The sequence below is a fragment of the Patagioenas fasciata genome, chromosome 9 (genome assembly GCF_037038585.1).
Source record: "Patagioenas fasciata isolate bPatFas1 chromosome 9, bPatFas1.hap1, whole genome shotgun sequence".
NCBI classification, from domain to species: domain Eukaryota; kingdom Metazoa; phylum Chordata; class Aves; order Columbiformes; family Columbidae; genus Patagioenas; species Patagioenas fasciata.
This window is the reverse complement of record NC_092528.1, coordinates 20,478,151-20,504,795: the sequence shown is the minus strand read 5'-3', so window position 1 is coordinate 20,504,795 and position 26,645 is coordinate 20,478,151. Positions and strand designations below refer to the sequence as shown.

At 35.6% G+C, this 26,645-nt stretch overlaps 1 protein-coding gene across 10 annotated transcripts in view; it reads right to left on the bottom strand.

Moving 5' to 3' along the window:
* Nucleotides 1–26,645, bottom strand: part of NAALADL2 (N-acetylated alpha-linked acidic dipeptidase like 2) — a 444,279-nt gene that overhangs the window by 71,388 nt on the left and 346,246 nt on the right. For all 10 annotated transcript variants that reach the window (XM_071812576.1, XM_071812575.1, XM_071812577.1 and 7 more), the window contains one exon: nucleotides 13,447–13,593. In XM_071812576.1, coding sequence (XP_071668677.1) covers nucleotides 13,447–13,593 — 147 coding nt within the window. The remainder of the gene's footprint in view (nucleotides 1–13,446; nucleotides 13,594–26,645) is intronic.

Here is a 26,645-nt window from a genome sequence, read left to right as displayed (position 1 = left end):
TTCTTTGAAAAGTCTGACATGTCTCACCGACATGTTCAAGAAAACTCAGGGAAAAGTATGTCTCAAAAAGCTATGTTACACTCCTGGTCATTTTGCTTGGTTTTTTTTTCTGCAAAGTAATGCCTCCATGATCAATACTCAAGAAGATTATTTGTGGTAGTAAGCTCCAAACACTTTCTTAAAAAAATATATATATATACTTATATATATTTATAACTAGCACTGACTCATACAAATTTTTGTGTTCAGCAATGCATCTGTGTGTTATATAATTTGTCACAGAAGTATCAGAAAAATAAATGAAGTCATTCTCTTCCCTTCAGAAAACTACTTTTTTTTTTTTGGTTCTCAGGGAGATGATGCACAAAGTCATTTATTGTAAGATAAAATACATGCTTCAAGACTAATTCATAACACCTATTCATCTTTGTTTTAAGTTTGTGCACCAGTTTACAGAGTCATGTCATTTGACTCAGGGGGAGGTTGAGGAACACTGTCATTCTCCTACGGTGGTGCTAATGCTATTCATCATCATTCACATAATTGCAATCAATAACTTAGAATTACATTATTTATATTCATTCTTGAGTACCTTACTGAGAGTCAGTGAAGGGAATAACTACTGAATTAGATGTGCTACACAAGATCAGATTATCGCTCCACCTAAACAAATATTCTTTCCTTGGAATCCAAGATTTGATGGACCGGACGCCTGTAACGCAGGAAACACCACTTAACCAGCTTTTACCTCACCATAGTCTGGACACACACCCGCGGAGCACAGGTTAGGATTCTCGTAGTCCTCCATTCATCTCACATTCAATGGTGAGAGATACAAACAAGAGGTACAAAGTAGGCATTCATACCCATTCTCTTAATCTAGGTGCCTTAATGAAACAGAAGGTCTTGCTCCTCTTACACAACTGAAATAGAAAGAAATACTAAGTTGTATCTGAATGACACAAGTGAGGGTGTCACTGAACCCCAAGTCAGCTAGAGTTCTGACATGGATCAGTCCTGAAATCTCCCTGGAGGCAAACATCTGAAAAGATAAACTTTATTTTTCTTTAAAACTAGGTGATATGAAAACAGAATCCAAGACAACTGCCTTTGTTAGAAAGCAGAAGTACAACAAAGTAAAATACCCTTTCTAAATAACTTTGTGTTGTTTCTTTGCACAAGGTGTCATTTTCCCTGGGTTCTTCCTCAACCCCGCAACCCTTCAGTGATTTTCTGCCTGATAACAAACTAAGCACAGCCCCTGCTTGGATCCCCAGGACAAGAGTTCCTGGGGGTTTTTTGGTTTGTTCATTTTTGTTTTTTTAAATCCATCTTGTGGTCAGACTACAAATATGCTCCCTGCTCTTCTCATCAGTCCCTTCTCTATTGAAAGGTTTAGAGTTCTTCTGACTTAATTACTGTCGCCCTCTCACAGCAGCCCAATTGCTCTCTCTTTTGTCTGCCACATCCATGCTCTGGAAAACTCTCCCAGACCAGTATGTTCCTTCTCTGAAAGCCAATGATCAACCAACCTTCCTTCCAAAGCCTTCCAGCCCTAATTGAGACCACAGCAGCTGGGCAGGGTAAAGAGGCATCTTTGCTACTGTCCCAGCCACTGCCTTCCAAAGGAACACAACATCACTAAGCAATAATAAGCAAATAAATCAAAACACATGTTGTCATCACAAGTGGCAACTCACAATGGAATCAAGGCTCTGCTTGCTAAGAGCTCAAAAAGGAGTCATACGGAGTCACCGTGTCAAGCAGGCTTGAGTATTTTTGCATGATTAAGCTTTCTGCCCAGAAAACAAATTGCACATGAAATACATCACATTAATACAATTTCATACATTTGTACATATTTATAGATAACATCTATTACTTTGTGTGTGTGTGTTATTTTGCATGTTGGTATAGACAGATAATACTTGTAAAGAGTTAATCCAAGATTACTATCCAAAGTAACTTCCTGATGTGAAATATCTTGCTCTGCATTTATAAAGGGAAATGTTTAAAACAGTTGTTGTTCCTTTATTTTTTCTTCTCTCCATAAAAGAATCCTCCATAAAGAGCTACTAGAAAGGCAAACATATTCTGCTTCTCTTGCCTTTTATTGTCTTCCGAGCACTAGGCTCATCAGGGAAAGCTGCGTGAACTTTCCAAGTAACAGAAGCCCACTCTTTATCCCAGGGAGCACATGGCAGAGCTATGAGTCCAGATGATGTTTCAAGAGTTCCTCTCAGCATTTAACAGCAAGAGCAACACTTTCCAACAGTGAGAAACTGAATTGGACTCCTCATTTATTCCTTCAGCAAATTCACAATAACAAGCAAGTGTTGGTTTACTTGCCTTTTTTTTTTTTTTTATAGCAATTTGCTAGGCAAATTTCTAGTAAATACACACTGAGAAAAAGACATGCTAATCCAAAGAGCCCTAAAAACAACTATATTATTCCTTTCTGTTTTTCACCCACAGCAGGAGTTCCAGCTATAGCTGCTGTCATCGTACTCTCACACACTCGCTAAACAAAATCCATCTGCCTTCACCTCTGGTCAAGCACCAGTACCACCCCACTTTGTACAACACGCACCTGAATGCTCTCAAGATGGTATCAACTTATATGGAAGGACTTTTTCAGAGTTAAACCACTGTGAGACATCCTAATATTTAGGATTTTAGGTGCCCAGTCATGTCTGTGAAAATTTTCTCCTCAAACTTTATCACCTTTTGTAAATTATTCTGTTAGTATACACCTACCCAAATGGATTACGACACCTGTGCTTTTGATACGAAGGTATTGTTATCACACGATTTGTACAGCCTAGGAAAGACCAGACCAATAATACTTGAATTCCCAGTGTAATGATTTGGTTTCTCTACAAGCACTTCAGAAAAGAAATGACATACCATGTATTTGGAAGCGGGCTTCCAAAACCCCCCTTTGTCTCATCTTCCTTTTGGAATGATCAGTTAACCTCATCTTTTCAATACTCATTTAATGAAGCATTCTGTGAAATTAGAAAGACATCGATGTTCCACTTTTCGAATAATGGGTCACTTCTGATTAAACTTCGATTGAACATCCAACTTTCAATCTTAAAACAAATTGCCTCCTTTTCTTTTTAATTTGAACCCAATTTCCTGCTGCCCTCAGGTCTCATGACAGTAATTAATTGATTTATGAATCGATTAAATGGGGATCGAAAATGCAGAAAAAAAAAATCCCTTAAATCCCCAAACTTGGCTTACTCTTGTTTATTTATGATGGACACTTGCATTAAAATTCACTTCTGATTTATTAGACTCTTTTTTTTTAACTTACCCTTCTTCGACTAATTAAATGAAAAGAAGGCTTCACCTTCTAAAGGTACTAAATTTGCCATCCTTTGTGTAGTGTCCTATAGCATACCTTCAATTTATATGCCAGCTATCAACCAATGCATTTTAAATCATGAATAAAATCACACAGTGCTTGTGGCGATTTAATGTGAAACAGAATAAATACCAAGACACAATTTAGACATATATTTTGCTGTCAAAAAACCCCACAACAAACAAACAAAACAACAACAAAACAAACAAAACCTCCCCCCTCCCCCCCCTTAGAACTGGAAATAGTCCTTTGGTACATATAAATAATTTTCTTTCCTAGGCCAGGACAATGTTACATCCACAACAGAGTCCTGTTTTCTTGCCTATTACTTTAGAAACAGCTAAATTATCAGTCAGAAAACTCAAATTATGTAATTAATAATTCCACCATATGCTGTTTTTCCACACCTGAACAGGTTTTTCTTGCTTGCTGCATGTTCCCCAGCATTTGTAAGAAAACATCCTTCTGTCCTTAACCTGGTGAATAATACACCAATATCTCCAAAATATGTGGGTTTGTGGCTTTTTGTTTTGCTTTCATTCTTATTTTATTTTCAAAGAAACATGCAGTGGAAGTTTCTCCAGTCTACGACAATGATCAATATTTAGTCTTTAGTCTGAAGTTCTTTAGTTAGTTTAACTTCACCCCTGTTAATATTTGTCAGTACTATTCATATTTGTGCCAGCTTTGCCCTTCAATACTTCACAACATTTGTGCCACCAATTTTGTACTGCACAGAATTCAATGACTCTTAGGAAGGTACAATAGAAAGCAAGCAGTGAGAGCAAAATTCCTTCTGAAATTTGTACAGGAAGGCCAAACAGTATAAACACGCTAATCTAACGCTGCTAGTCTGCAAAGCAAATATAAAAAAGAAAGATGAAAGCCAAGAGAAAGCTGTTTATTTTCTTCCCATAGACCAAAGAATAATGTGTAGCAGAGGAGAATTTAGGGGTATAAAGCCTCTGCTGCATCAGGACTGAGAATATAATCTGTTACCTGTCCATACATACATTTATTCTGTGACTGTTCTATGAGCTATTAACCTATTTCACTTCTTCTGCCTTTTTGTAAACAACAGTATCAAGCGTAGAATTGCAGCAACCTAAGGGACACCCACAAACATGCAGTGTCTGGTCACTAAAACACAAAGCAAGTGGTCAGCGCTTACCTTCAGAATCAACCTGGGAAACAAGCTTAGTTGGGAGGTTAAATTCACCTGCAGAGCACACGCTATAAAGTTATACTAGTGCCTAAACTATTACCCAGAAATCCAGAGGCTTACAGTTGCATCAGGACTTGTCTACATCTGTATTCAAAACCATTGCCAAAAATTTGTCAAAGCATGAAGGAGAAAACCCCGTCAGAAAAAGATAAAGAGAGTAGTGAGCAGAACAAAAATACTGCTGAAATCTGCACTGCAGGCTCTCACTAATTCCTTCTTCCATTTTACCCCAAGTCAAGCAATCGGCATATGGTGCCTTGGCAGCAAATATACAATTGTACTCCTTTGTGAAACAGGTGTTTCACCTCAGCTAGGCTAAAAGATCATCTCTTCTCCATTTTCCCTTTTTTTCCTGGCACCATGTAAGAGACTGAACCAGAGGTTTGACTGGAAGAAAGATAAAAAAGGAGTACTGGAAAAGGGTATGTCATAGATTAAAATATGGCTTATCATCAGCTACCTGGAATACTTTTAGCTTAGGAAGGTGCTGCACACTGAAGCAGATTTTTAAATAGATTTTCTGAAAAAGTGGATTATCTAGCAAAGAACATACCAAAGGCAAAGTGTGGTTCTCTAATGTGTGGGTTAAACTAAATGAATGAAATAACACCAGGCATGAATGTATGGCATATAGGATTTCTCACTAATAAAGGCCCTTAAAGCTGCAAATATATCACAGAAGAGAGTGCACGCTTCTCCATCTCATTAGTGGGCTGACTTTCCCTTTCGAGCAAATGCTCTTGACATCTAGTTAAATATCACCCCCTAAAATCCACAAAGGATTATAAAGCAATATAAAAGTTGTTTTTTACTGGTTATTGCTTAAATGAAACTAAAGAAATAAAATGTGCATGCTTTTAAGTTATTTTTAGAAAGCAAAGCTTTGCAGTTGCCACAGCCTAACGTGTGTAAAAAAATCTCATTCAAAGAGAGGATGACCTTACTTTGTGAAAATGCGCATGTCAGAAAAAGTTTCTGACTAGAGGCTTTTCTTTGGTATTTTCACCATTTCTGTTTTAGAAAAGAAACAAAACCAAATCTGTGTTCTGTTTTAATGTTGTGGTAAAGATGCGCACTGACCTTGTGATGTCACCAGATGTTGGACAAAATAAGCAAGGCCTACCAAATCAGATGCCACAGAGAACAGAAGAGGCATAACTGGAATCACTGCTACACAATTTATTTTATTATTCAACTCAATTGTAGCTGGAAAAACTCAAGTCAACAGTCGTCAGACAGGCAAAGGGTATAAGTACTTTTCTCTCATCCCTTTTAATTTAACATTTTCTTCCTTGCATTATAAGTGAATTGAAGTAATCACTGTAAAGCTATAATTTCACAGACTGAAGCACAATGAAAGCAACTTTTAAGGTATCAGGATGCTTGCATAGCTTTATTCTTCTCCAGAGTTTTCCCTTGATGCTTTTAAAACCAAAAGCAGAATCAGCAGTCTAAGGAGGAGGAAACAGCCCAAGCCAGAAATCCGGAACCTCACAGAGGGTCTTCCCAAAGGTCAGAAAAAGGAGGCTCAGTTCAGATTCACTACATGTAAGAGAGGACATCTTTGCAGGGATGTCTGGTGTGAAGGATGCAAGAACATTTTGTAACATTTTATGATCAATTATGATAATTCAAATTATGCGGAAAACATACAGTGCCAGTAAGATCATCCTATGTCCTGCTATAAGTCATGAATCCCAGTGACAATGTCTTTCAGAATCACAAATATTATCAATACTTCTATTTCCTGATTGGATGCTTCCTATTTACAATTTTTATTTTTAGTGCTTTAAAAGAATATTTAAATTATTACACTGAACGAAGATTTCTGATTGTATGCACCAGACAGATACTGTGTAGGTGGGAGGCTCACCACTTTGCAGTAAGAATCAGAACTGGCTTTTTCTAAGAACAAAATTAATGTCTTCAAAGACAATATTTATTTATCAACAGCCTTATTAATCGGTTCTTTAATGGCCATGATAAATCAAACATTTCAAATTTTATTTGAGAGAATGTATCACTGACTCAAATAATATAATGATTATTTGATAGTCCAGTGACCTTGATTTTTTTTTTAAAGTATTAAAAGACAAAGTTGAGTGCTACACTACTAATATCTGCTGCTATAAACCAAGTTCTGATACTTGTGTGAATGCTAAAGAAGCTGTTTGTTTTTGTTACTGTACAGCAGATTTACAGAAACAAATTTCCCCCCCTGGATGCACCATGGAATGTTTGTGACATCAAAGCACTAGGATTTCTGAGAACAAACAGATTCTTTTGGAGTGAAGATGTATCCAACGGATGACGGTGTCATCAGTTTCACTAACATTAGTGGAATAACAAAGATGCTCTTCCATGAAATTAAGTAGCTAAATATTCATATTATTCAATAAAACAACTCAAGCAATCAATTGAACATCAAATGTATTTTGTCTTGTAAAACACTGAGTCATTAACCTTAACAATTTCAGCATGCTCTCACTACCAAATTCAACTAAATTAGCATCCAAGCGAACAGATGGACTAATGTATTAATGTAGTACTGGTGAGTACTACAATGAGTAACCCTTGAATGTACTGAGAAATTTTAAAAATCACTGATTTATGCTTAAGACAGACAGAAAAGATAAAACATGTTGGTCAGAAGAAATACAGTATGAGTAAACAAAAGCACAGCTCTTATAGACACAGTATAACCCATGAGTGAGAAGGGCAAGACACACAAGCAGCCATGGTGTGGACCTACCTTCACAAGTCATCCCAAAGCAATCTACTGGGGACTGTTCCACCTATATTTTTTTACACACTGGCAGTTCATCATTTGTTCATAAACAAAAGTTAAACCTCTTTCTTCACCTTGACACATCTAACTGCCATTGCTACACCTTGCTGACCATAAAGTTGTAGTTCGAAGTTCATAAAATCTCCCAGTAGCAAATGCAACAGCACCAAACTCTCCAAAGGTTAGAAAAACAAAATCCTGGGTTCCCAAGCAATGTTTCATTCTGAGGCTGATACACATTTGCTCCTTTGCATAGAATTTCTGGTATTCTCTGGTATTCTAAGCACAGAAGTACTTTGATTCTTTTATATGTGCATGAAATGTCTCTCTTAACTCCCCATGGACAGCCACTGACTCTGTATTTCCTTAAAAGATTTAACATAAAACAGGAAGAAAGGGGAGGAGTGAAAGAGGAAAAAATGGGAGCCATGCAGAGTCTTATTTTCAGATGGAAATGCTGCCAAATTGCAGATCATCACGGTAACATATTGCTATTATACAAACTCCATATTAGTCTAGATACAGAAGGGGAAATATCGCTTCTGTTTAGAGTAGGAATCTCCCTGGAATATCAGGGTCAAACAACTGGTGCTAATTCTCTTCTAAGAACATTCACGCATATGCGAGAGGTGTGGAAGTTCTGCTTTGAGCAGCTAAGGCTGAAGCAAGTACACCATGTTTTCGCATATGGTCTACCCTGCTCCTTCAATTAGAACCATCATGGCAACATTTTCTTAGAAGTTCTTGATAAATATACTTAGATTTGAGAAACTGATTGGGTACTGTGTGACACTTAATCCAGGAGGACATAAATAATGAGAGGAACAAAACAGCACAAAATTTACCAGAAGAGCCTGCTCAGCTGTGGATCATCCAAGTAGTCAGCCAGAAATCTTAAGACAGTAACTAACACCTGTCTGGAAAGGGACTGGAGAACATATCAGAAGTAAAGGGGAAAATGATCTGTATATTGAGTAACAGTGAGATTAATAGCATAAGAACATAAAAATTGATTGACTTCAAGCACTGTAACTGTTTGACCAGTGAACTACATTAGCAATACAAAAATTCGTCTCAATAAAGGGTATTATAGATCAGGCCACTCGTGTGCACACAGATACAAGGCTGTGTTTGTGAAGTTAAATTCCTCATTTTACTCAGAATGTGCTGACAAAACTACACCACAGACTTTGCCACCTTGATTATATATATATACATATAAACATATGCATATAAAAACAGAGTGCATGTATACATAATCTATATAAAAAAAATCCTTGACAAAACTTCGCTAAGAGAGAATGTAAGAGAACAGTGGTCAGAAATTTACAGTAAGAGTTATCAGAGTTTGTTCACAGTATATTGAACTGCTTCACATCACAATACACGTTACATTTCTCTGTAAGTTGCAGCTCAGACATTGTAGTCAGAAGACAGAGGTTGTGTCTGTCACTGGGGATTATCTGTTCTTCTCCAGTTTGCAAATTGTTTACTGGTTATTTTCAGCTTTGTTGATAATGCAGTCCATTCTGGTTCAGAGATACAGAGAAGTATTATTTCAAATAGACAGTAGCATTTAATAAATTTTTGCAGCCAGAGAAAGGGTAATAGCTCACTGGCAGGTAGAAATTAACCTTATTTTCATTGCTTGTTTTGTGAAATCTAAGCAGCAGTGTGCTGGAGGTTATAATGGTAATGGATATAGCTATTCATGTGGTAATAGAGCCAGTGGCCATCTACACTACTGAATTACCTACACTGCAGTGATTGATAAGGCAGCTGCAAACCTGAAAATTAAAAAAAAAAAAACAAAAAAAAAAAACCAACTCCAAATGCTTCCTACAAGTTCCACTTAAATTATATTAAACATTTCACAGAGGCTAATTACTTAGACACTTTCACTGAACTAAAATTAAATAATTTAAATATCACGTCAAGGTCATAAATGAAACCAATTCAGTACATAAGTGAATAAATAACGATGGGAAACAGAATCTCCCAGTCATCAGTGGGACAAAGTCGTTCCTGGTAAGGTCCCAGCGTGGCCAGTCTGGCTGACTGGATAGAGTCCTGACCATCATCCAGAACGTCCCCACGTCACCTGGATGTCTATGAATTTGTATGTTCAGTTCAAAACTTTACCTTGACAAAAAAAAGACCAAAAAAACCCAGCAGTTGAAGGTCCCCACAACACAGGATTAAGCTGGTACACCTAACCACTTACACCAGAACTCCGTAACTTACAGACATTCAGTACTGTCCCCACACAGACAGAAAGTGGTATAATCACTACATTCCCATTCACTTTTAAAGACACAAGCCAGATGCACTGAAGAGCACACCACACTGCCTAAGCCTTCCCTCTACACTAACATCAGCACATGAAAGACAGAAAAGCAGCACGAAACATGGGAGTTATTTTTCTGTAAACTAGACCCTAAGTTCTCTCCATCAAGGACAGCTCCTGTTTCTTTTCTCATAACAAAGAAAACTTAGAGAGCTTTTGATTTCTTTTGAAAGAAGTGCATGATGTCTCAGCCTAAGCATGTAAATACTGAAATCAAGAAACTGCAGTAAGTTTTCCCAAAGAATGATAAAAAAGAAAGAAAAGAGAGCAGGACAGGGGGGAAGGGAGGAAGTGGAGGTTGATGGTAAAAACAACTGAGAAGCCACATTCATTGAAGAATTAAGATTTAGTGGCCTCTGTTATACAGCAATGTGGGTGAAAATCACTTCTAAGGGCTCTAATGAAAGTTGAAAGTTACCTTCAAAAAGTTATGCATATTTCAACAGAAATAAAAACCATTATGCATTCTTTCTAAAGAGGATACAATCTCAAACTGTCAAAATTCTAAACTCTTCTACATATATTACATACAAATGCCTTCTATAAAGAAACCTCTTTTCATTTTTCTTCTAAATTAGCTTAGTGGTCCATGGTATTACACTATTTGGGTCTAGCCTGTGAATAATGTGACAGGTAATTTTTATACTTCTTGCCTGTACTTAAGTTTGAGTGAAGATACGGAAAACAACTTTTATGGTCTAGGTGTAAAAGTAAATGTTCTGTAAGCCCTGCATACATAAACCTGGACAGCTACTATAAAATATTTCATGCTTAGTATGTGTCCATCAGTAAATAACAAAAAGAGGGTAGTATTTTTTTTTCAAATAATATATAGTAATTTTTTTTTCCTCAAAACAATATTTGTAACACTAATATTGATGTAGCCTACCACGTTATCACAAAAGGATTTTAAGATTTTGTGTTATGAGACAGGAACCATTACCTAACAGGATGCACTGAGAAGGATGAATAATATGCAGGTAACATAGGAAATAATCTAGCTATAATTGAAAAAACTGGATTCCTCATGAAACTGTCAACTGCAATCACACAGAAATGGACAATAATAGTCTAGTTCCATCTTGAAAAAAAGCTCAAAATACTCCTGTACCACTTGAGAAATTCTTCCAAATTTACTTCCTACTTGTAGACTAAAATGCTGCATATTTTCTGTTAGTAAATAAATGAGCTGCATTTCACTCACACTGCATTTGATACTCATGTCTGGCTACTTAGAACACACTTGAGTAGTTGACAGATCTGACCACAGGCATTCGCCATGCAGATTTAGCCTCCTTGAGGCTGTGGTTTGCTGTATTAGATCATTTCAAGCAAGACAGTTTTACTTACTCTTCTGGTCTCAACAATTCCTCTTACAACATTTGTTTCCTCTTATTTACTCCTCAGGTTCCTGCCAGTGTAAAGCTTTGAGGACTGACATTACATTTACTGTGTAAGAAATACATGTCTAAAGCTGACCTATTAACTGTTGCTGTGTAGGGACACTACAAGGCACAGGTCTGGGGCTTTTTTACTCTAACACACATTTTTTTGAGTGTGGAATAGCATCAGTTTTACGTGACACTGCATGCTGTCTGGCAGGTGGATAAAATAAACAACTAACACATAGTCGAAAAGAAGAGAATTTCCTGAGTAGGTCACAGCACTGAAAGAGACAGCTGAAGAAATCAACCTGGTGCTACAAAATCACATCAAAACATCTCATTTCTGAAATGTTTTCCTGAATCCATATCTTGTTTTGCAATGAAGCTGACAAAGCTGAGGCATACTTTAAAAAGCTGAATGGCTCTGAAACAAACAAGCAAAAATCCCTCCCTACAACTCAACAGATTATTTTTAGTCACTAACTTGCACAAGAGAAATTCCTACAATGTTTATCAATACGGTTGTAAACCCAGAACAAATTCTTTCTGCCTAATAGTAGTACTATCCCTGATACAATAAACAGAATCCGCAAAACACAAGTGCAATAAACAGTAAGCAGGTTGTTTGGTAGAATATAGCTAAATGGGAGCAAAATTGAGCCTGTTTTGAAGGACTGTTGATAACCAGTATAATAAATAACAAAAATATAGCAATCCAAGTTTAATAATTCAGTGTAACTTCGCTTCTAGGAAAAAAATCCATCCTCTTGAAAACAGAAATTTACAAATTTTGAAATAGATCTCCCAGGGTCAAGATCTATAGTCAGTGTGCAGTACATCACTACAACACTGCACATCACACTTAGCACAAATTCAAAAGCTGAGCTTCCAATAGATACTCAAATTTGCTGTGTCATATTTAAGCAAATATAAAAATACTTTATTTTAAGATTTTAATTACATTGCTGAGTCATTTCCAGCATCATGCTGAGACAAAAATGCACATCTGCATGCAAAGTTATCTGAACACAAAGATAGGACTGCAATAGACAACAGCCAAAGGAACCTTCACTGTTCACCTTGTTAATGTTGCTGGGAAATACATATATTTTGATATACTGAAGTCTGCAGATTCTTTCTCATGCTCTATAGGTCCTGTATACCCAGATCTGGAAGGAAAACTGTATGGAAGAGCTGCTACATGACAACAGAAACTGGCACTGTACCACAAGCCTGTCATATACATTGCACTCATATATCTTATGCCTTCACATTTTTCTTACAGCCATTATCTTGTGTTTAATCTGAAACAATGCTTTGTCTAATAGCTGTAGTGATGTTCGGAAACAGAAGTCTCTTTTTTTATATATTTTTCACTTAATCTAATTTAATTTACACAACATCATCACAACACCACTCCAATATTTGGCATATTTCTATTCTGTTTTGCATTTGTGAAATAGAAGTGTATTAGCATGCAGTGCCAGGAAGCATTCCAGTTCAACTCAGCTTCAGCTTTGTTCTAGAACTTGGAAAGATACGCACATATGTAAATAAGCACAGTGCAAGGAAAGAAAGGTGGGGAATATGAAGTCAATTCATTGTTACATTTGCAAGAAAATGCACACCTTTTCTCATGGCCACTGTATCTTGAAATAATTAATGCCAGGCTTCCTGATCCTCCACTGAACAACTGAGGGTCAGTTTGAGCTGTCGAGGTGCAAATATAACCTACAGTAGTGAAGGCTGAGGTTGACAGTTTCTGTGTTCAATTCCAACTTGGTCTCCATACAGCACAACATGCCTCTTCCTTCCACTTACCTTGCACAGGCCAATGGACTGAAAAAGAACATGGTGATTTGAAGACTCCAATCAAGCACACAGATCTTTATAACCAACATATATACTAGAGTCATATTTTGCCCACAGAGTGAAAATGGATATAAAATTTACTTTGAAAGCTGTCTCATTCTGCTGTGCAGGAAAGAAAAATACACATCAAAACTTGTTTCCTCTGTGTTGAAAGCAGTCTGAAATGTTGGGTTAGATAACACATAACCCTTAACACTATCAGCAATATTAACATTTCTAACATCATGTCCTCCTTTTTTTTTTCTTTTTTGCTTTTCATTTGTACTAAACATTTATTGGTTTGTTTGAATGCCATACCCCCATAAAATCAGTCACTTTTAAGCTCTGTGGTATTCCCCTCTGAAGATCTAAAAAAATGTAGCACTACAACACGCTTGTCATGTAAGGATATAACCTGAGAAAATCTATTTCTATCTTTCTGCTATTTTCAGTTTGCCCATTTTTATTCATAACTACCTCTGATGTTTTGATGTCCTCATAAGAAAACTGCATGGCAGGTACTCCAAGATGGTTGATGAAATAATCCGAGTCTCCTTGTATCTGCACAGAACTCACATTAGATCCTGGACATCTAGTCTTTTCCACACAGTTGGAGCTCTGGCTCTGAAAAACAAACACAAATCAAAATTCTATTTATTTATTTGCAACCAAACGCTTAGCAACTTGTATCAATACCTCATTTAAACAGCATTCTTCGGGTTGATGCCATTTAAAAATGGGCTGGAACTTACACTGGAACAAACAGGTATTAGCTGATTCATATACAGTAGTGAGTCTACAAATCTTTCATCCTGTATTGATTTATAACTGCAGTCTTTGGGTTCGGCCATAGCAGAGAATGAAGACTGTGCTGCAACATGGCTGAGTCTTTCAAAGGACAATGTGAAAGTCACATTTAATTTAAAGGGACAGGCAAGAGAAGAAGCCTTTGGTAGGCACACGAAACATCCCAAATCGGGCAGGAGATTAGAGATCACCATGGTACCTTTTAGAAGCGTGTTCTGAGATCTTTAATGGCTACTAAGGAATCAATAGCACGCTCTCTAGCAGCAAAAAGCTGAATTGGATAATCATATTCAAGATATCTATGGTCTATGAAATGCTGGCAATGTGAAGAATTTGCTCGAATTGCAGAGTAGGGGTAAGAGAAAAAACAATGAAAAGGTTAAAGACAGAGGAATAAGCATTTTCAGGGTCAACAGCTAAAACCAGTTCTAATCAGTGCCATGCTTGTATTTCCTTCTCATAAGTATTTAATAGTGAAATCTTAGCAACAGAATTGCAATAAATACAAATGAAAACTGGAAAACAAGTCCAAGACAGTGACACACTAGTGCAGCTTCCAAATACATTCGTTGATTAAACACTTAATAAATATTAGGCACAAAAGCTTTCAACATCTATTATAGCAAATAAGATACTTAGATTTCTTTTTAAGAATGTTAAGAAGTTGAAGTACTATAAATTACTTCCATTTAGCTGACAATTTCTACAGTGTAACTTCCTCAGACCTATATATTAAATTACTATCTTGATACATGGAACAGTGTAGAGATTAGTTCTTTTTCAATACTAAACCACACCAGATTCTGTATATTAAAGTTCCTGAGGTGAGCAGGAAAATGTTTTAAGAGTTAGAAAGAGACAAATTTTGGTATTTTTCCATTTGAAAATTAGCATAATTATTGCTATGCACTTTTACTTCTGTGCTATAGAGAACACAATTGCATATTACCCAGTATAAATATGGGCTGCAGATTCTCACAGAAAACTGTTTTAAAATACCTTTAAGAAATAGCTTCCACTTCATAAGTGGTTTTGAATAGTGGCTATATCATTCTTTTTTTGTCGTCGTTGCTAAACGTTTCTGCTTCCACCATTCTTACACACATTCACAGCTGTGCAAGGTCTGTCTAAAAAGACTGACAGTTACTGTCGAAACAGAAACAGAAGATCATTTCTGTATGTGCACCCCACCCCTAGTAAATACTATCCTCTTTAAAGATATCCACGGAGCAAGAAAATTCACAGCAGCCAAAATTCTGGCTCTCCATGGTGTAGTAATAAAAAAGAATAACAACATTCAAACATTACCATAACATTAATCTTACATGTCATTTGTAAGTCATAGTTGTTATAACATCGCAGAAAAAAAGCTTAAATCAGGGTTTTCTGAGGATTTTTTTAGATTAAGATTTTTTTTTTTTTACGTTTTTAAACACTTTTACATCATTCTTGAGAAGGTTTCAATCACATTGAGAAGACATTTAACAAGATCACAGTGTGCCTGTTCCATGACCTACAAATCCAATAAATACGTGTTTGAGCCTAGTTATAATGATGAGCAGTCTGTTCTTCCTTTGATGTTTAAAATTTTACTGAATGATACGAAATACAGCTTTTGGGTTCAGCAGAAAAATCTCTGAAATAAGATATGTAAAAACCCGGAGTTACCTACATCTTAAGAGTTCACCTGCTTTGTTCAACATTCACCATTCACCCTTCCAATTTATTTTTATTGTTATGCAGACTGTACAACATCAGTCTTCTTCAAGTCTTTGGGAGTGATTGCAAATTTCATGTAGTGTGTTTTGCATTAATTGAACAAACTAAATGTTTCCCCAAATTAATGGACTTTAAGATAAATAACAATAGGCTACAATTAATAAAACTTGCCCATAAATGAAGTGTTGTTAAACTAAGAGGCAAGCTTTTTACTTAGTCAATGCAAGAGCAGCCCACCCATACATAAAAATACCTCCTTACAGGACAATTACCCACAAATACTGTCTACGTCAGTATTTGTTGGTTTCATTCCCTTCCCTCCTCATCCTTACCCAGAAGAAACATTCTAAATCTTTGTTCTACCTTCCCTCACTGAAGACACTACTGTTACTGAGACAGAAATTACCTTCAAAGCCTACTTAGTTAATCAACTGGAAATATTATTCTTGTATCATGTGAAGCACCCTTCTACGAAAGTGTACAAGCACTGTCTCAAGTTTCTTTCCATATGCAGCAGTCGGGAAACCAGGAAAAGATCAGCTCCCAAAAGTATAAGTGCAATTTCTGACAAGCAGGAAAGCTTCCATGCTCGGCAGCAGAACGCCTGGTCCTTACTGTGAGCCGAGCAGGCATCAATGCAGGACAGAGATGAAACCCTGACTGTGAACAAATCACTACTGCTAAGAAATGACGGTCACTCCTAAGGAAAAGACAAAGACTACTAGGGGATGCAGGCCACAGAACTCACAGGGGTGGGGGAGAAGATTACACCAATGCCAATGTCCAGAAACACAGGATTTAAAAGCATTTTAAAGTTCTTCAATGACAAATAATTTGTTGAGCATCATGTAATAGCAACTATGTATCACACTGGCATTTTGTCTTTTCTATTTTTATTCCCCATCAACTAATCTGTTACTTAGGCATGTTTAAATCTAAAATGCTACCATTAAAAAAAAATAAACTTCTTTATAACTTAACTATTTGATTCATTTCAATTCTTATAATCCACAGTATCTTTTCTTTCATAGGTATAGAAAAAACAATTTGTGAGTTCCCAGTTTGGAAAAAAGTTCAATTGCTATGCATTACTTCACCAGTTGCAGTTAGGTCCTACTTAATGATCCTTTATATGTTAGCTTTAAATAGGTAAATAGGAATATATATATATATATTCAAAAATGCATCTAGAATAAATTATCAGCAATAAGAACTAACTCCCTACTGTAGAGCAGGCAAACTGCATTTCTTCAGCTGGTCAGTCTTACAGTAAAACACACATAATAGCGCTATTTAGATCACTCAGTTCCTCAGGCTGGTCTCCACTGTGTCAGTCAAACCCTCCCTTTAGATCAGAAAGAAAGCAAAGTCATGTGCTTAGGGAGGAATCAAGAAGTGATTCATGTCAGTGCAAAGACATACACACTATTTGTTAATGAACAATTTCATCTCTCTGGAGTTCACTTTGGTTTTCAGCATCTTGTTGTAGGTTTATATTACAAATTTGAGAAAATGAAGAGTACCATATGGCCCATTAAATACATTTAAATTGGATTAATGTTATAAAATAGACCTGACACATCTAAAGTATAATCAAGTGGTACTTCACTGCAGACCTTATTATACCCCCAATTAGAGTGAAGCAGTCATAGGTAACTTTTGTTGCAACTATAAGATCCTGGAATAAATAAAAGCCTATATTTTAAAACAATAATAATAATAGATTAACAAATTATTGGGCATTTTTACAGCTCACATTCCACCTGGAGATGTGTACCTGTCAGTTAGTTTGGTCATCCTCCTTCCTTTATATTACTCCAGCTGAAGTTAAAACCTTAGCAGCTTTTGAAAATGGATTAAAACGTCCATGTACTTTTCAAGAGGACAAATAAAGAATGACCAATTATTCTTACAATCTATCAATGACTCCAGCTTCAGAACTACAGCAAAGAGGTTTATTCCCCATGAATAATCAATCTCTGTTTCTTGAGCTGAATTGCCACCTGTGTTAGTAACTGGTACAAGGCAAATGCATTTAAGAAGCAGCTGCATGGTAAGACCATCTAGATCAAGTAAAATTACCTAAACAAAGAGCTGCAAAATTTATTAATCACAGACCACGTAAAAAATGCAAAAAGCAACAGATTAGCATCTTTATTACTATAAATGTGTTATGCTAAATCATCGTCAACAGGTAGGAAAAGCCAGAGAAGCTGCACAGCAAAGGATTCACAAGTATGTATCTCTCATCCATAAAACCCTGCTACACTGACAAACAAATCATTAGAGAAAGAAGCTTCCACAGCTCTTGAAAAATATTATCAGCTGTTTGCTTGGCCTGACTATCAAATTCTACTGAAAAAAAATCATGGAGTTTCCAGGAATTCTATTAATTCTATGGCAAGCATACTTCTGTTTTCTCCTATCCAATTACCTGGTTTGGCTATAAACACCCTGCTTTGCTCTCTGTCCTTGCTGACTGATCACATGTATTGTTATTAATGCAAATCAGCTGTTTATAAAATTATTAGGGAGATTTAATTCAGCTCTTTCCCCTATTGACCTCAGAGTACTTTTTAAAATCAACTAAAGGCAATCAAGGTACCTAATTCTTCAGTCTCACCCAACATCACAGAGCAAAACAACTAAATAGTTATTAAATGTGTGACATTTCCCAAATTCTGAGCCTTATCAAACTGTCATGATTCAAGTACATACATTAAAATAATTCTAAATTATATCCACTCATTAATTTTCTGCATGAGAAAAAGAAAAGAATATATAAATGTGCTGATGATACCGAATATGCTATATACAGACAACAGTTGTGGTTTAAATAGGCTAAATGTTACACACCACTACTATGATTCATTTGCCTATTTATACAATGCAATCACTTGATTACCTCCACTATTTTAGGGACATAATAAAAATATTAAAAAAGAGATGGGCAGACTATACTGTTCTACCATAGACAGTAATATTGTAAAAAGCTGTCATTTCAATGCTTGTGCATGTTTTTTACATCTATTTTGGCCAAGATGGCAAAGTACTAAAAGCACATACAACCCAGTTTCACAATGATCTTTTACTTCTTGATGCTGTATGACACACTGAAACACAACTGAACAGCTTCATCTGATGATACTAATTTTACTTGTCAAGCATATTTTAATCAACATTTATAACAAAGTGAAATACAAAAACTGAAAAAATGATCACCTGAAGACCAAGCCTGTAAATCTTGAAAGTAAGATCAATATGAATGAAACTACACCAATGACTACTAATATGATTAAAGATACACCAAGGAATCTTCTGAGACAGAGTGACTAAAACCTGCTGCTTTTAAGAATATATTTAGAATAAAATAGCTAGTTAAAAGGAATAAAATCCTTACTTTCTCAGCAATTATTTCCTTCCATCTTACACATATTTTCATTTAAATATGTCCAAAGCTTTACCGAAAATATCTAAAATCTGAAGATGATTGTCCTTTAAGGGCAACATGAAGACTTCGAGTGAAATTGTTCTTTAGTGCTGAAAAATCAGTCACAGAAAAGATGCATTTAACTTGGAAATTTTCCCTAGTTTTAGTTTTTCAGTATTAGCACAATAAAATGAGAGAAGTTCTTTGTACACACACACTTCACTGAGAGGAAAATCTTGTCGCTAGGGAAAAATAACCTCCCAGAAGAATGAACGTTTAAAGACATCAGGGACGAAGAATTTAGCATCACCTTAAATCCTGCTGATACCCATCACAGTGCAAGTGATTCTCAAATGGACCATGAAAGCTGCCAGGGATCAGCATTAGCCCTTTGGAAATTCCTCCACAATACACTCGCTGTCTTTTTACACAAGAGCACTGCATCTGGAAATTCCAAGACGAAACTGGTGGGAAGAGCATATTCTATTTTTATAAGTAAAAGCTGCCTCTCAGATAAACCACAAGGCTTCAAAGGAGTTGTTCTTTGAAAATGAAGGCAGGTATCTTGCATGACAGAGAAGACCTTTTTCACCCAGGGGGGAAAAGGTAACTGAAAATTGTGATAACTACCAATGCTTATAAAAGGTCAGATCAGACAGATTACTCAAAACCCAGTTCTCATACTGTATACAGATTTCTACTGAACCAAGGAAAATACAGCTTAACTCTGCAACACAAGGTGCCATACTTAAAACTCCAGTTTTAACTTTCCATGAAGTGTAGAATAATTTTGGCATTTTAATGGTAACTTCCTAACAAAATCAGGAAACTATAATACAAGTGGTTATAAAAGAAAACATAGAGAAATATGTATGCTTGGTATGAAACATTTAATTATATTGTTTTATGTTGCACTACTCTACACATTTAAATTATTTTTGTTTAGTCCACAGCTATACAACATGAGACAAGCATAAACCTGTATTGCCTGTCCAGGGCTTTGTTTTCTGATAAGCAGTATTTGCATGCTTTGAAATAATTGGATAATTTTTAAAAATAATACGTCCATCAGTGTAAGATCTTTAGAATGAATGAGACCTCATAAGACTGAATCATGTTTTAGATTCAAAGTTCACATCAAACTGGTAATAAATACAAAAGCAAGGTAGTAAAAAATTATATAGTGTAAATTTAACTTCCTTTACTGGACTTTTTCTTCATTTAACTTTATCTACTGACAGTCTCTCTCTGATTCCCAATGCTTTTTATATGATACTGAATTACATTTATCCTTCCTATACCTAAATGCCTCATTAACTCAGATGTACTTGTTGCCAACACTCAGTACAAACAGCTAGGAATTTTAATGGCTTTTTTAAGGGAGGTAAAAATCTAGCAGGTATGCTCTCATTTGATAAGAGAATTTCAGAGCAATTAAATATTTAGAGCTAAAATTACATAGCATAAATTATATAAGTGGTAAGACTGCAATTAGAATGCCATCAGCAGTTCCAAATATCCCAATACTTCAAAAATATAGAGTTACAACATTTAAGAAAAGTAATTAAGACATTACAGAACACAGCTATGGTAGTTGTGTCTCTCCAAAGTATCCCCAGACTCCTACACTCATCAACCAGAAAATGTACAGAGTACTCTATTAAAACTTCTCCAATATTTTTCCATCAACAAAAAGTTTTCAATCCTTTGAAACGGAAAGTCACCCCTATTAGTCCATACAGAGCATGAAGGTACCAACTACATTTTGCAGAAAGATCATCATGAAACCGTGTGTCAGGCAGCACCACAAACACTGGTCTCCAGGCTCTACTGGGAGATAATTTAAATGATCCACAGGATGTTACATGATTTTATTTTCTACAATAATAGTGCCAAAAAAAATTTGGGACAAAGGGACCACTGTAAACCCTCACTTAGACACTGTCATGCTCTGAGGCTTTTCCTGACTGGATTCTCCCAACTTCTGTCTACTTATACGATAAGTAAATATCCTTGGTATTGCCTCTGTACTGGGCAAGGAAAAAAAAATAACGAGGAAAGCATAAGAAAAAAGAGCAGGGAAAGCAGCAGTACCACTACACGCAAATGACTTTTTCTTTCTGGTTTCCATAGAAGTTCACTTGACCTTGGATTTCAAGAGCTATGAAGTATTAAGGCTTGGGAAAACAACTTCAACTAATTGAATAAAATGTGATTTCAACCAGATACATGAAACTGATCTAGTCCAAGTAACTTTGAAAAGATTTTCACCAAAACACGGGAGCCAACTATTACCCAAAACTCATTATACACCCAAATGACCTGTCCTTTTTCACTCTGAAAAAGTATTATATGAGATATTTCCAAAAAGTCTGTATAGTATTGAACAGGAATATTGTACTTCTATGTAATGTCAGGTATTGCAGGACTAAAAATAAAAATTAAAACAAATTGTTAAGAAAATGTGGAGGTTTATTGTTTACAAGGTTCCAGGGATATAGTACTACTTTTTCATAACAAGCAAGTAAATTCCAGAAAGGCTAATAATGTATTTTATTTCAGAGTTTATTAATACAGATCTATAAGACTCAAAATGATAGCTTCTAACTACTGCACGATATAATCTAAGAAACGTGTGTCTTACATTGCATTCTAGGTTTTAATCCTGCAGATTCTAATCTTCCATAGTCAATGTTGCTTTCTGAAACAATGCATGCACAGGATGTAAGAGAAGAATGTTTACGCTGCACACATTGAGAAAAGAAATTGACAAATCCAGTAAAGTGCAATCTACGGTTATTTCCTCTTATCAGGTAAGGAAGACTAATGAAAGCTACACATACATATTTTTGGGAATACTAAATAATAGAGTAGCTACATGAACTTTCAAAGGGGCAGATAGCATGTGGAAAAAAAATTACTTCACAGTCCAATCTTTTTTAACGGGATGAAGCTATTGAATCACAAACATGAGCTTATTTTTTCCACGATATTAAATCTTTCTCTGTGCGCCTCATCTTTCACTGTTTGCATCTCTGGCCTCGCTGCTATAATTGTATATGCAAATAATTTTGTGGATATGAACAGTTTCCCTAAGCTCAGAAGTATTATTCATAGATAGAAAAATCAAGCATGCATGCACACACATTTTCCAAATATAAACAGACTGGAAGTTCCAGGACATGATTTTCATTGTACTGGTTGTTGGTATGGTTGGTACTTAATAGAAATCACATGTAAGAACACAGCTGTATTCAGTAATATCCATTCTGCAACAACTGAGAGTTGTGGAACTGGAGCCGAACACAACAAATATACTGTCTATCTTATTGTTCTGTTTAAATAAAAGGAATATTGTTTTACTGAGATCAGTCATTTTCATGTAAGTAAAGAATACAATATATGAAAAAAAGCCAATCTATATCTAATGACACTAAGAGATGAAATAATCCATCTTTTCCAAAATATTTTTTCCTAATGTTTCATTGACCTCTTAAAATAGAGTTTTTTAGTTCACATGTGGATTTGTATGATTTTACCTTCCACTTTTTCATTCTTACACTATCCTTTATGTTTTACAATTCACATATTTCAGGAGTAGCAATTTTCTATCCAATAAATAATGATGGTGTTGACTTGTACTGAATCTACCCCAAAAAAGCTGGTAGAAAAATCTCTGTTCAATGATTCTCCATTGACAGGTAATACCTTTGAAGATCTATCAGTCAGCTTGTGTAAATTTGAAATCCATGTGACTAACTACTATACAAAAGCACTGTTTTTATTTGGAATTCCATAGAGTACCATACAAGATGTTCCATAAAAGTCTGTGCTGCTACCTTTATAAAATAAACATAACATTCCTTCAAAAGATTGGGAAAAAAAAAGAAAAGTTTCATGGCACAGAGACACATTCTGTGAAAAAATTCTGAGTGGCATTAATTACATTCCTTCTGCTAAATCCTGTTTAAATCCATTATCACTTTATTTTAGGTTATTATCAAAACTAATCAATCTACAGTTATACAGGTCACTATACTTCTCCTTTGTAACGCTGATTCAGCTTTATCACTCTTTTGCTTCCAGAACACCTCTAGTTTCCATATTTCAGTACACGTAGCTCATTTAGCCTACAGTTCAGTTTTGGAACTCTGGGCTCTGTTGTCTTATGGGATCTAGAGACTCTACAGAACAATTACTTCAGCTTTCCTCTTCTTCAGTTTTCTCATAGGATGCCATAGTTCTTGAATAACTTCCAGTTACCGACTGCAAATTTAAAAACTTAATGTTTATATAGCAAGACTGCCAAATTACCTATATTGTCTTCTCTAATTTTTATGATTTCCTATTTCTTAATCTGATAAACGCTAGGCATGCGGTAAAATTCAGTTGCTCCTTTAGACTGACTGATATTTTTTAGAATAAAGTTAATCTGAGACTGTCATTTTAAAGAGGCAAATCACTAAAGCACCAAATTCTTAAGACAGTTAACACTGAATAAGATCAAAGCTTTCTTGTCTCTCTTCCTCCTATATGTCTTTAGAGGAGCTACAATTAAGGAAAAATCATCAGCTGCTGATTTCCACTATTACCCATTTGTGACAAAAGAAAAATCACCCTACTATCCGATTTCAATATAGTATTAATTATAGTTCAGTAAAATGTAACAAATAAGGAGGTTCTAAGGTACATTTGAAAGTCCATTTTGGAGCTAAACCTTGCACACACAAAGAAACAGTAACTGGTACTACTGCTCTAAGGGAGATTTCTACTTTAAAAAGATGTATGAAGTACTAGCTCAGAAAATAAGCAGATATCCACTACTTAACACGTCATATTAATACCAACAGAACTAAGATGCATTGAAGCAAATCTTACGCACCTGTCATTGTGCAGACAATGTAAGGAATGATCAACATACCTATAACTTCTCTACAATAAATGATCATCTTCATTCAATACCCAGATCAGACAGAATTGCCAACACATTTTATTATTTATGCAGTAGCCACTGAAGTAAAAAATGTAAAACACACCACCATCACCACAACAACAACCCTCCGCCACCAACACCACAGCTCTATGTCAGAGAGTACTTGGGGGAAGAAACATGAGTGGTATAGACATCCCGAGCTGCAGGTAATCAAAACGAGCAACTTCTACAATCATAGCAGTGCAGTCTAATTTGGTTTCTCTATCAGGCCTTTCAAATGACTATGTGCAGAATTGATCAGTTCATCAGTTCTGGTAGATGCATACAGCAACTTGTATTTTTAGGTAATCAACTTAAATCCATGTCACATTTTTTACTACAAAGAAATCTGGTGTTGATTCTTGACTTTTGTTTGGTGCCATGCATCTGAGTTTGCTGCTCTGGTATTTAATCTGCATTTTAAAGGAAAGTGGTGAATAAATAATCGTAACTTCTATGATAATTTCTTCTCTCTGACATCCTGTACTTCCCCATCAAAGCAGGCACAGGACTATGCAGCATCCTTCCATGCAGATGTAGCGTTAGACACTTGTGCAGCACTGCTTAGAGTAAATAATGTTGTAGCTCAGGGCAAAATATTCTTATTACTTAATTTACAGCCTACCTAGGACCTTTTAAAAAGAGAGCTGTAACATTATGTGAAAGGAGGAGAGCTCATGCAAGACCTTTAATTATTGGGACAATGTGTTTATGCTCCACAAAGAACACACTCCCCCTTGGGCTTTAGTGTAAATATTTTGGTCCTTATTCTCATTTCCTATATATTAATGTAAACTGGGAGGAATTACATGAGGATTTGTGCAGCCGCACTGCAGCCCCAGAACTGTGAAACTAACAGGTAGAAACCAATATTTTTAAAAACATCTAAGGAGAACCAAAAGGAAAACTGTGATTTACGCATAGGTGAGAATTAAAAAAATGTTTTACAAAAGAATTTCAGATGAAGAGATAAGGTATTTGGATAGGACATACTGTCCTCGGATGAATTCAGCTTGGTTTATTAAAAGGCCTTGGCTTTCAGGTTCATGCACTAGTCAGCCACTTTGGCTTACAAAGATATATTCCAAATGCCCTTTGCTCTGAAGGTGCATTAAATCACTGGACAACCAATCAGGATACTGTTTTTAACAGCAATACAAACATACAACAAAAGTGAAACACTTTCTTTTTTTGACTTTTTTTTCCTGATCAGCCTCTCTGTAGAGTCACTATGACTCTACATATATTTTTCTGCCATTGTAGCTCACTGTAAAAATATCAGTTTAAGTGCAACATGTGTCAAGTGGTAACCTGGGCAAAACCAGTGTTTAGCAGAGACTCGACTTGCTTGTCAGAGACACATCAATTAATTGCAAACACTGAATTTCATACTAAATTTGAGGAAGATTTATCAATTCTCTGAAGCTGATATTCAGTCTATAAAGTGTATAATTTTCTTTTGTGTGTAATGATAATTTTTGTTCAATATGTGAAAAGGTTGTTGCAAAAAAGAACAAAGACCATGAGCTGAAGAAAGAGAAAAGGAAGATTAATCTTCAACCGTGATGACTTCAATATATGAAATAATTGTTCCAAATACTACTCTGACAGAAGACAAGCACGGATCATCCAAGGAATTTGTAGAATCTTGTAGACCGGAAGCTGAAACATGTCAAAGAGATTGATTTTTGCAGTAGAATGAAGAATTGGATCAAGTGTTTGCTTGAAGTCCTTAACAGCTTTGTCTTTGTATGATCAAAGGTGCTTTATGTATTCATTTGTATGTACATTTTACCTAATCACACCTCATGTTCAAAATATTTAAAATAAAAATCTCATTTCCTTCATAGAAAACAAACAAAAACCAAACCAAAACACAAACCAAGCAAACTGTACATCTTTGTGTTTCTTTTACAACAATGATCCATTAATTTACAGGAAGAAAAAGATTTTATGTGATTTCTTCACCCTAATTCCCCAGAGCCCTGAAGAAGTATCTACTGCAGTATAATTGGTTCCAAAGCACCCTCAATTCTGAACATTCGGTTCCATTTTAGCTGTGCAGGCAACTGTTTTACAAGCTTACTTGAAGATATTTTGTAAATAAGATTTATGATACTGTGTTGCTTGGAGTTAATTAAATATTTTGATTGACAACTGCAAATAACTACCGCTACTTGTTGTAAATAAAAATCTAATCATTTCATAAAGTTTGATAAGCAGACCAAATGCAGCAAACAAAATGCAAACAATAAAAACAGGCAAGCTTTTTTAAAATACTGAATCTAAGACCAAATAAGATGTTTTGTACTTCACACGAAAGAGAAATTTAAAACCATGATACTACTATGAAGCTCATCTAAACTAGCTACATGTCAGACTACTCTATATAATATTATCTTTTGTTCATAAGTTAATACTTCATTATCACAAAAAAGTCAGTTTTGAAGGGATGTAACTAGAAGAGATAAGATGAAATCAAGCTAAGGAATATTTAGACAAAACTGAAGTCAACTTTTCCAATACTGAAGTTTGCATAAACTCCCTGGAAGGAAAAAACAAGTCCGTTACGTAGTGCAGCTTATTACATTTGACAGTTTGAATAAGATTGGACAACAGAAGCCTAGAACCAAAATCCATTCTACAGCAGGTAAGGAATTACTGAAATCTGCCATACTCCAGCACTACATTTAAAGATAATAAAAAGTCCAGACTTGTACAATTTTATATACAATAGCCATCAAAGCT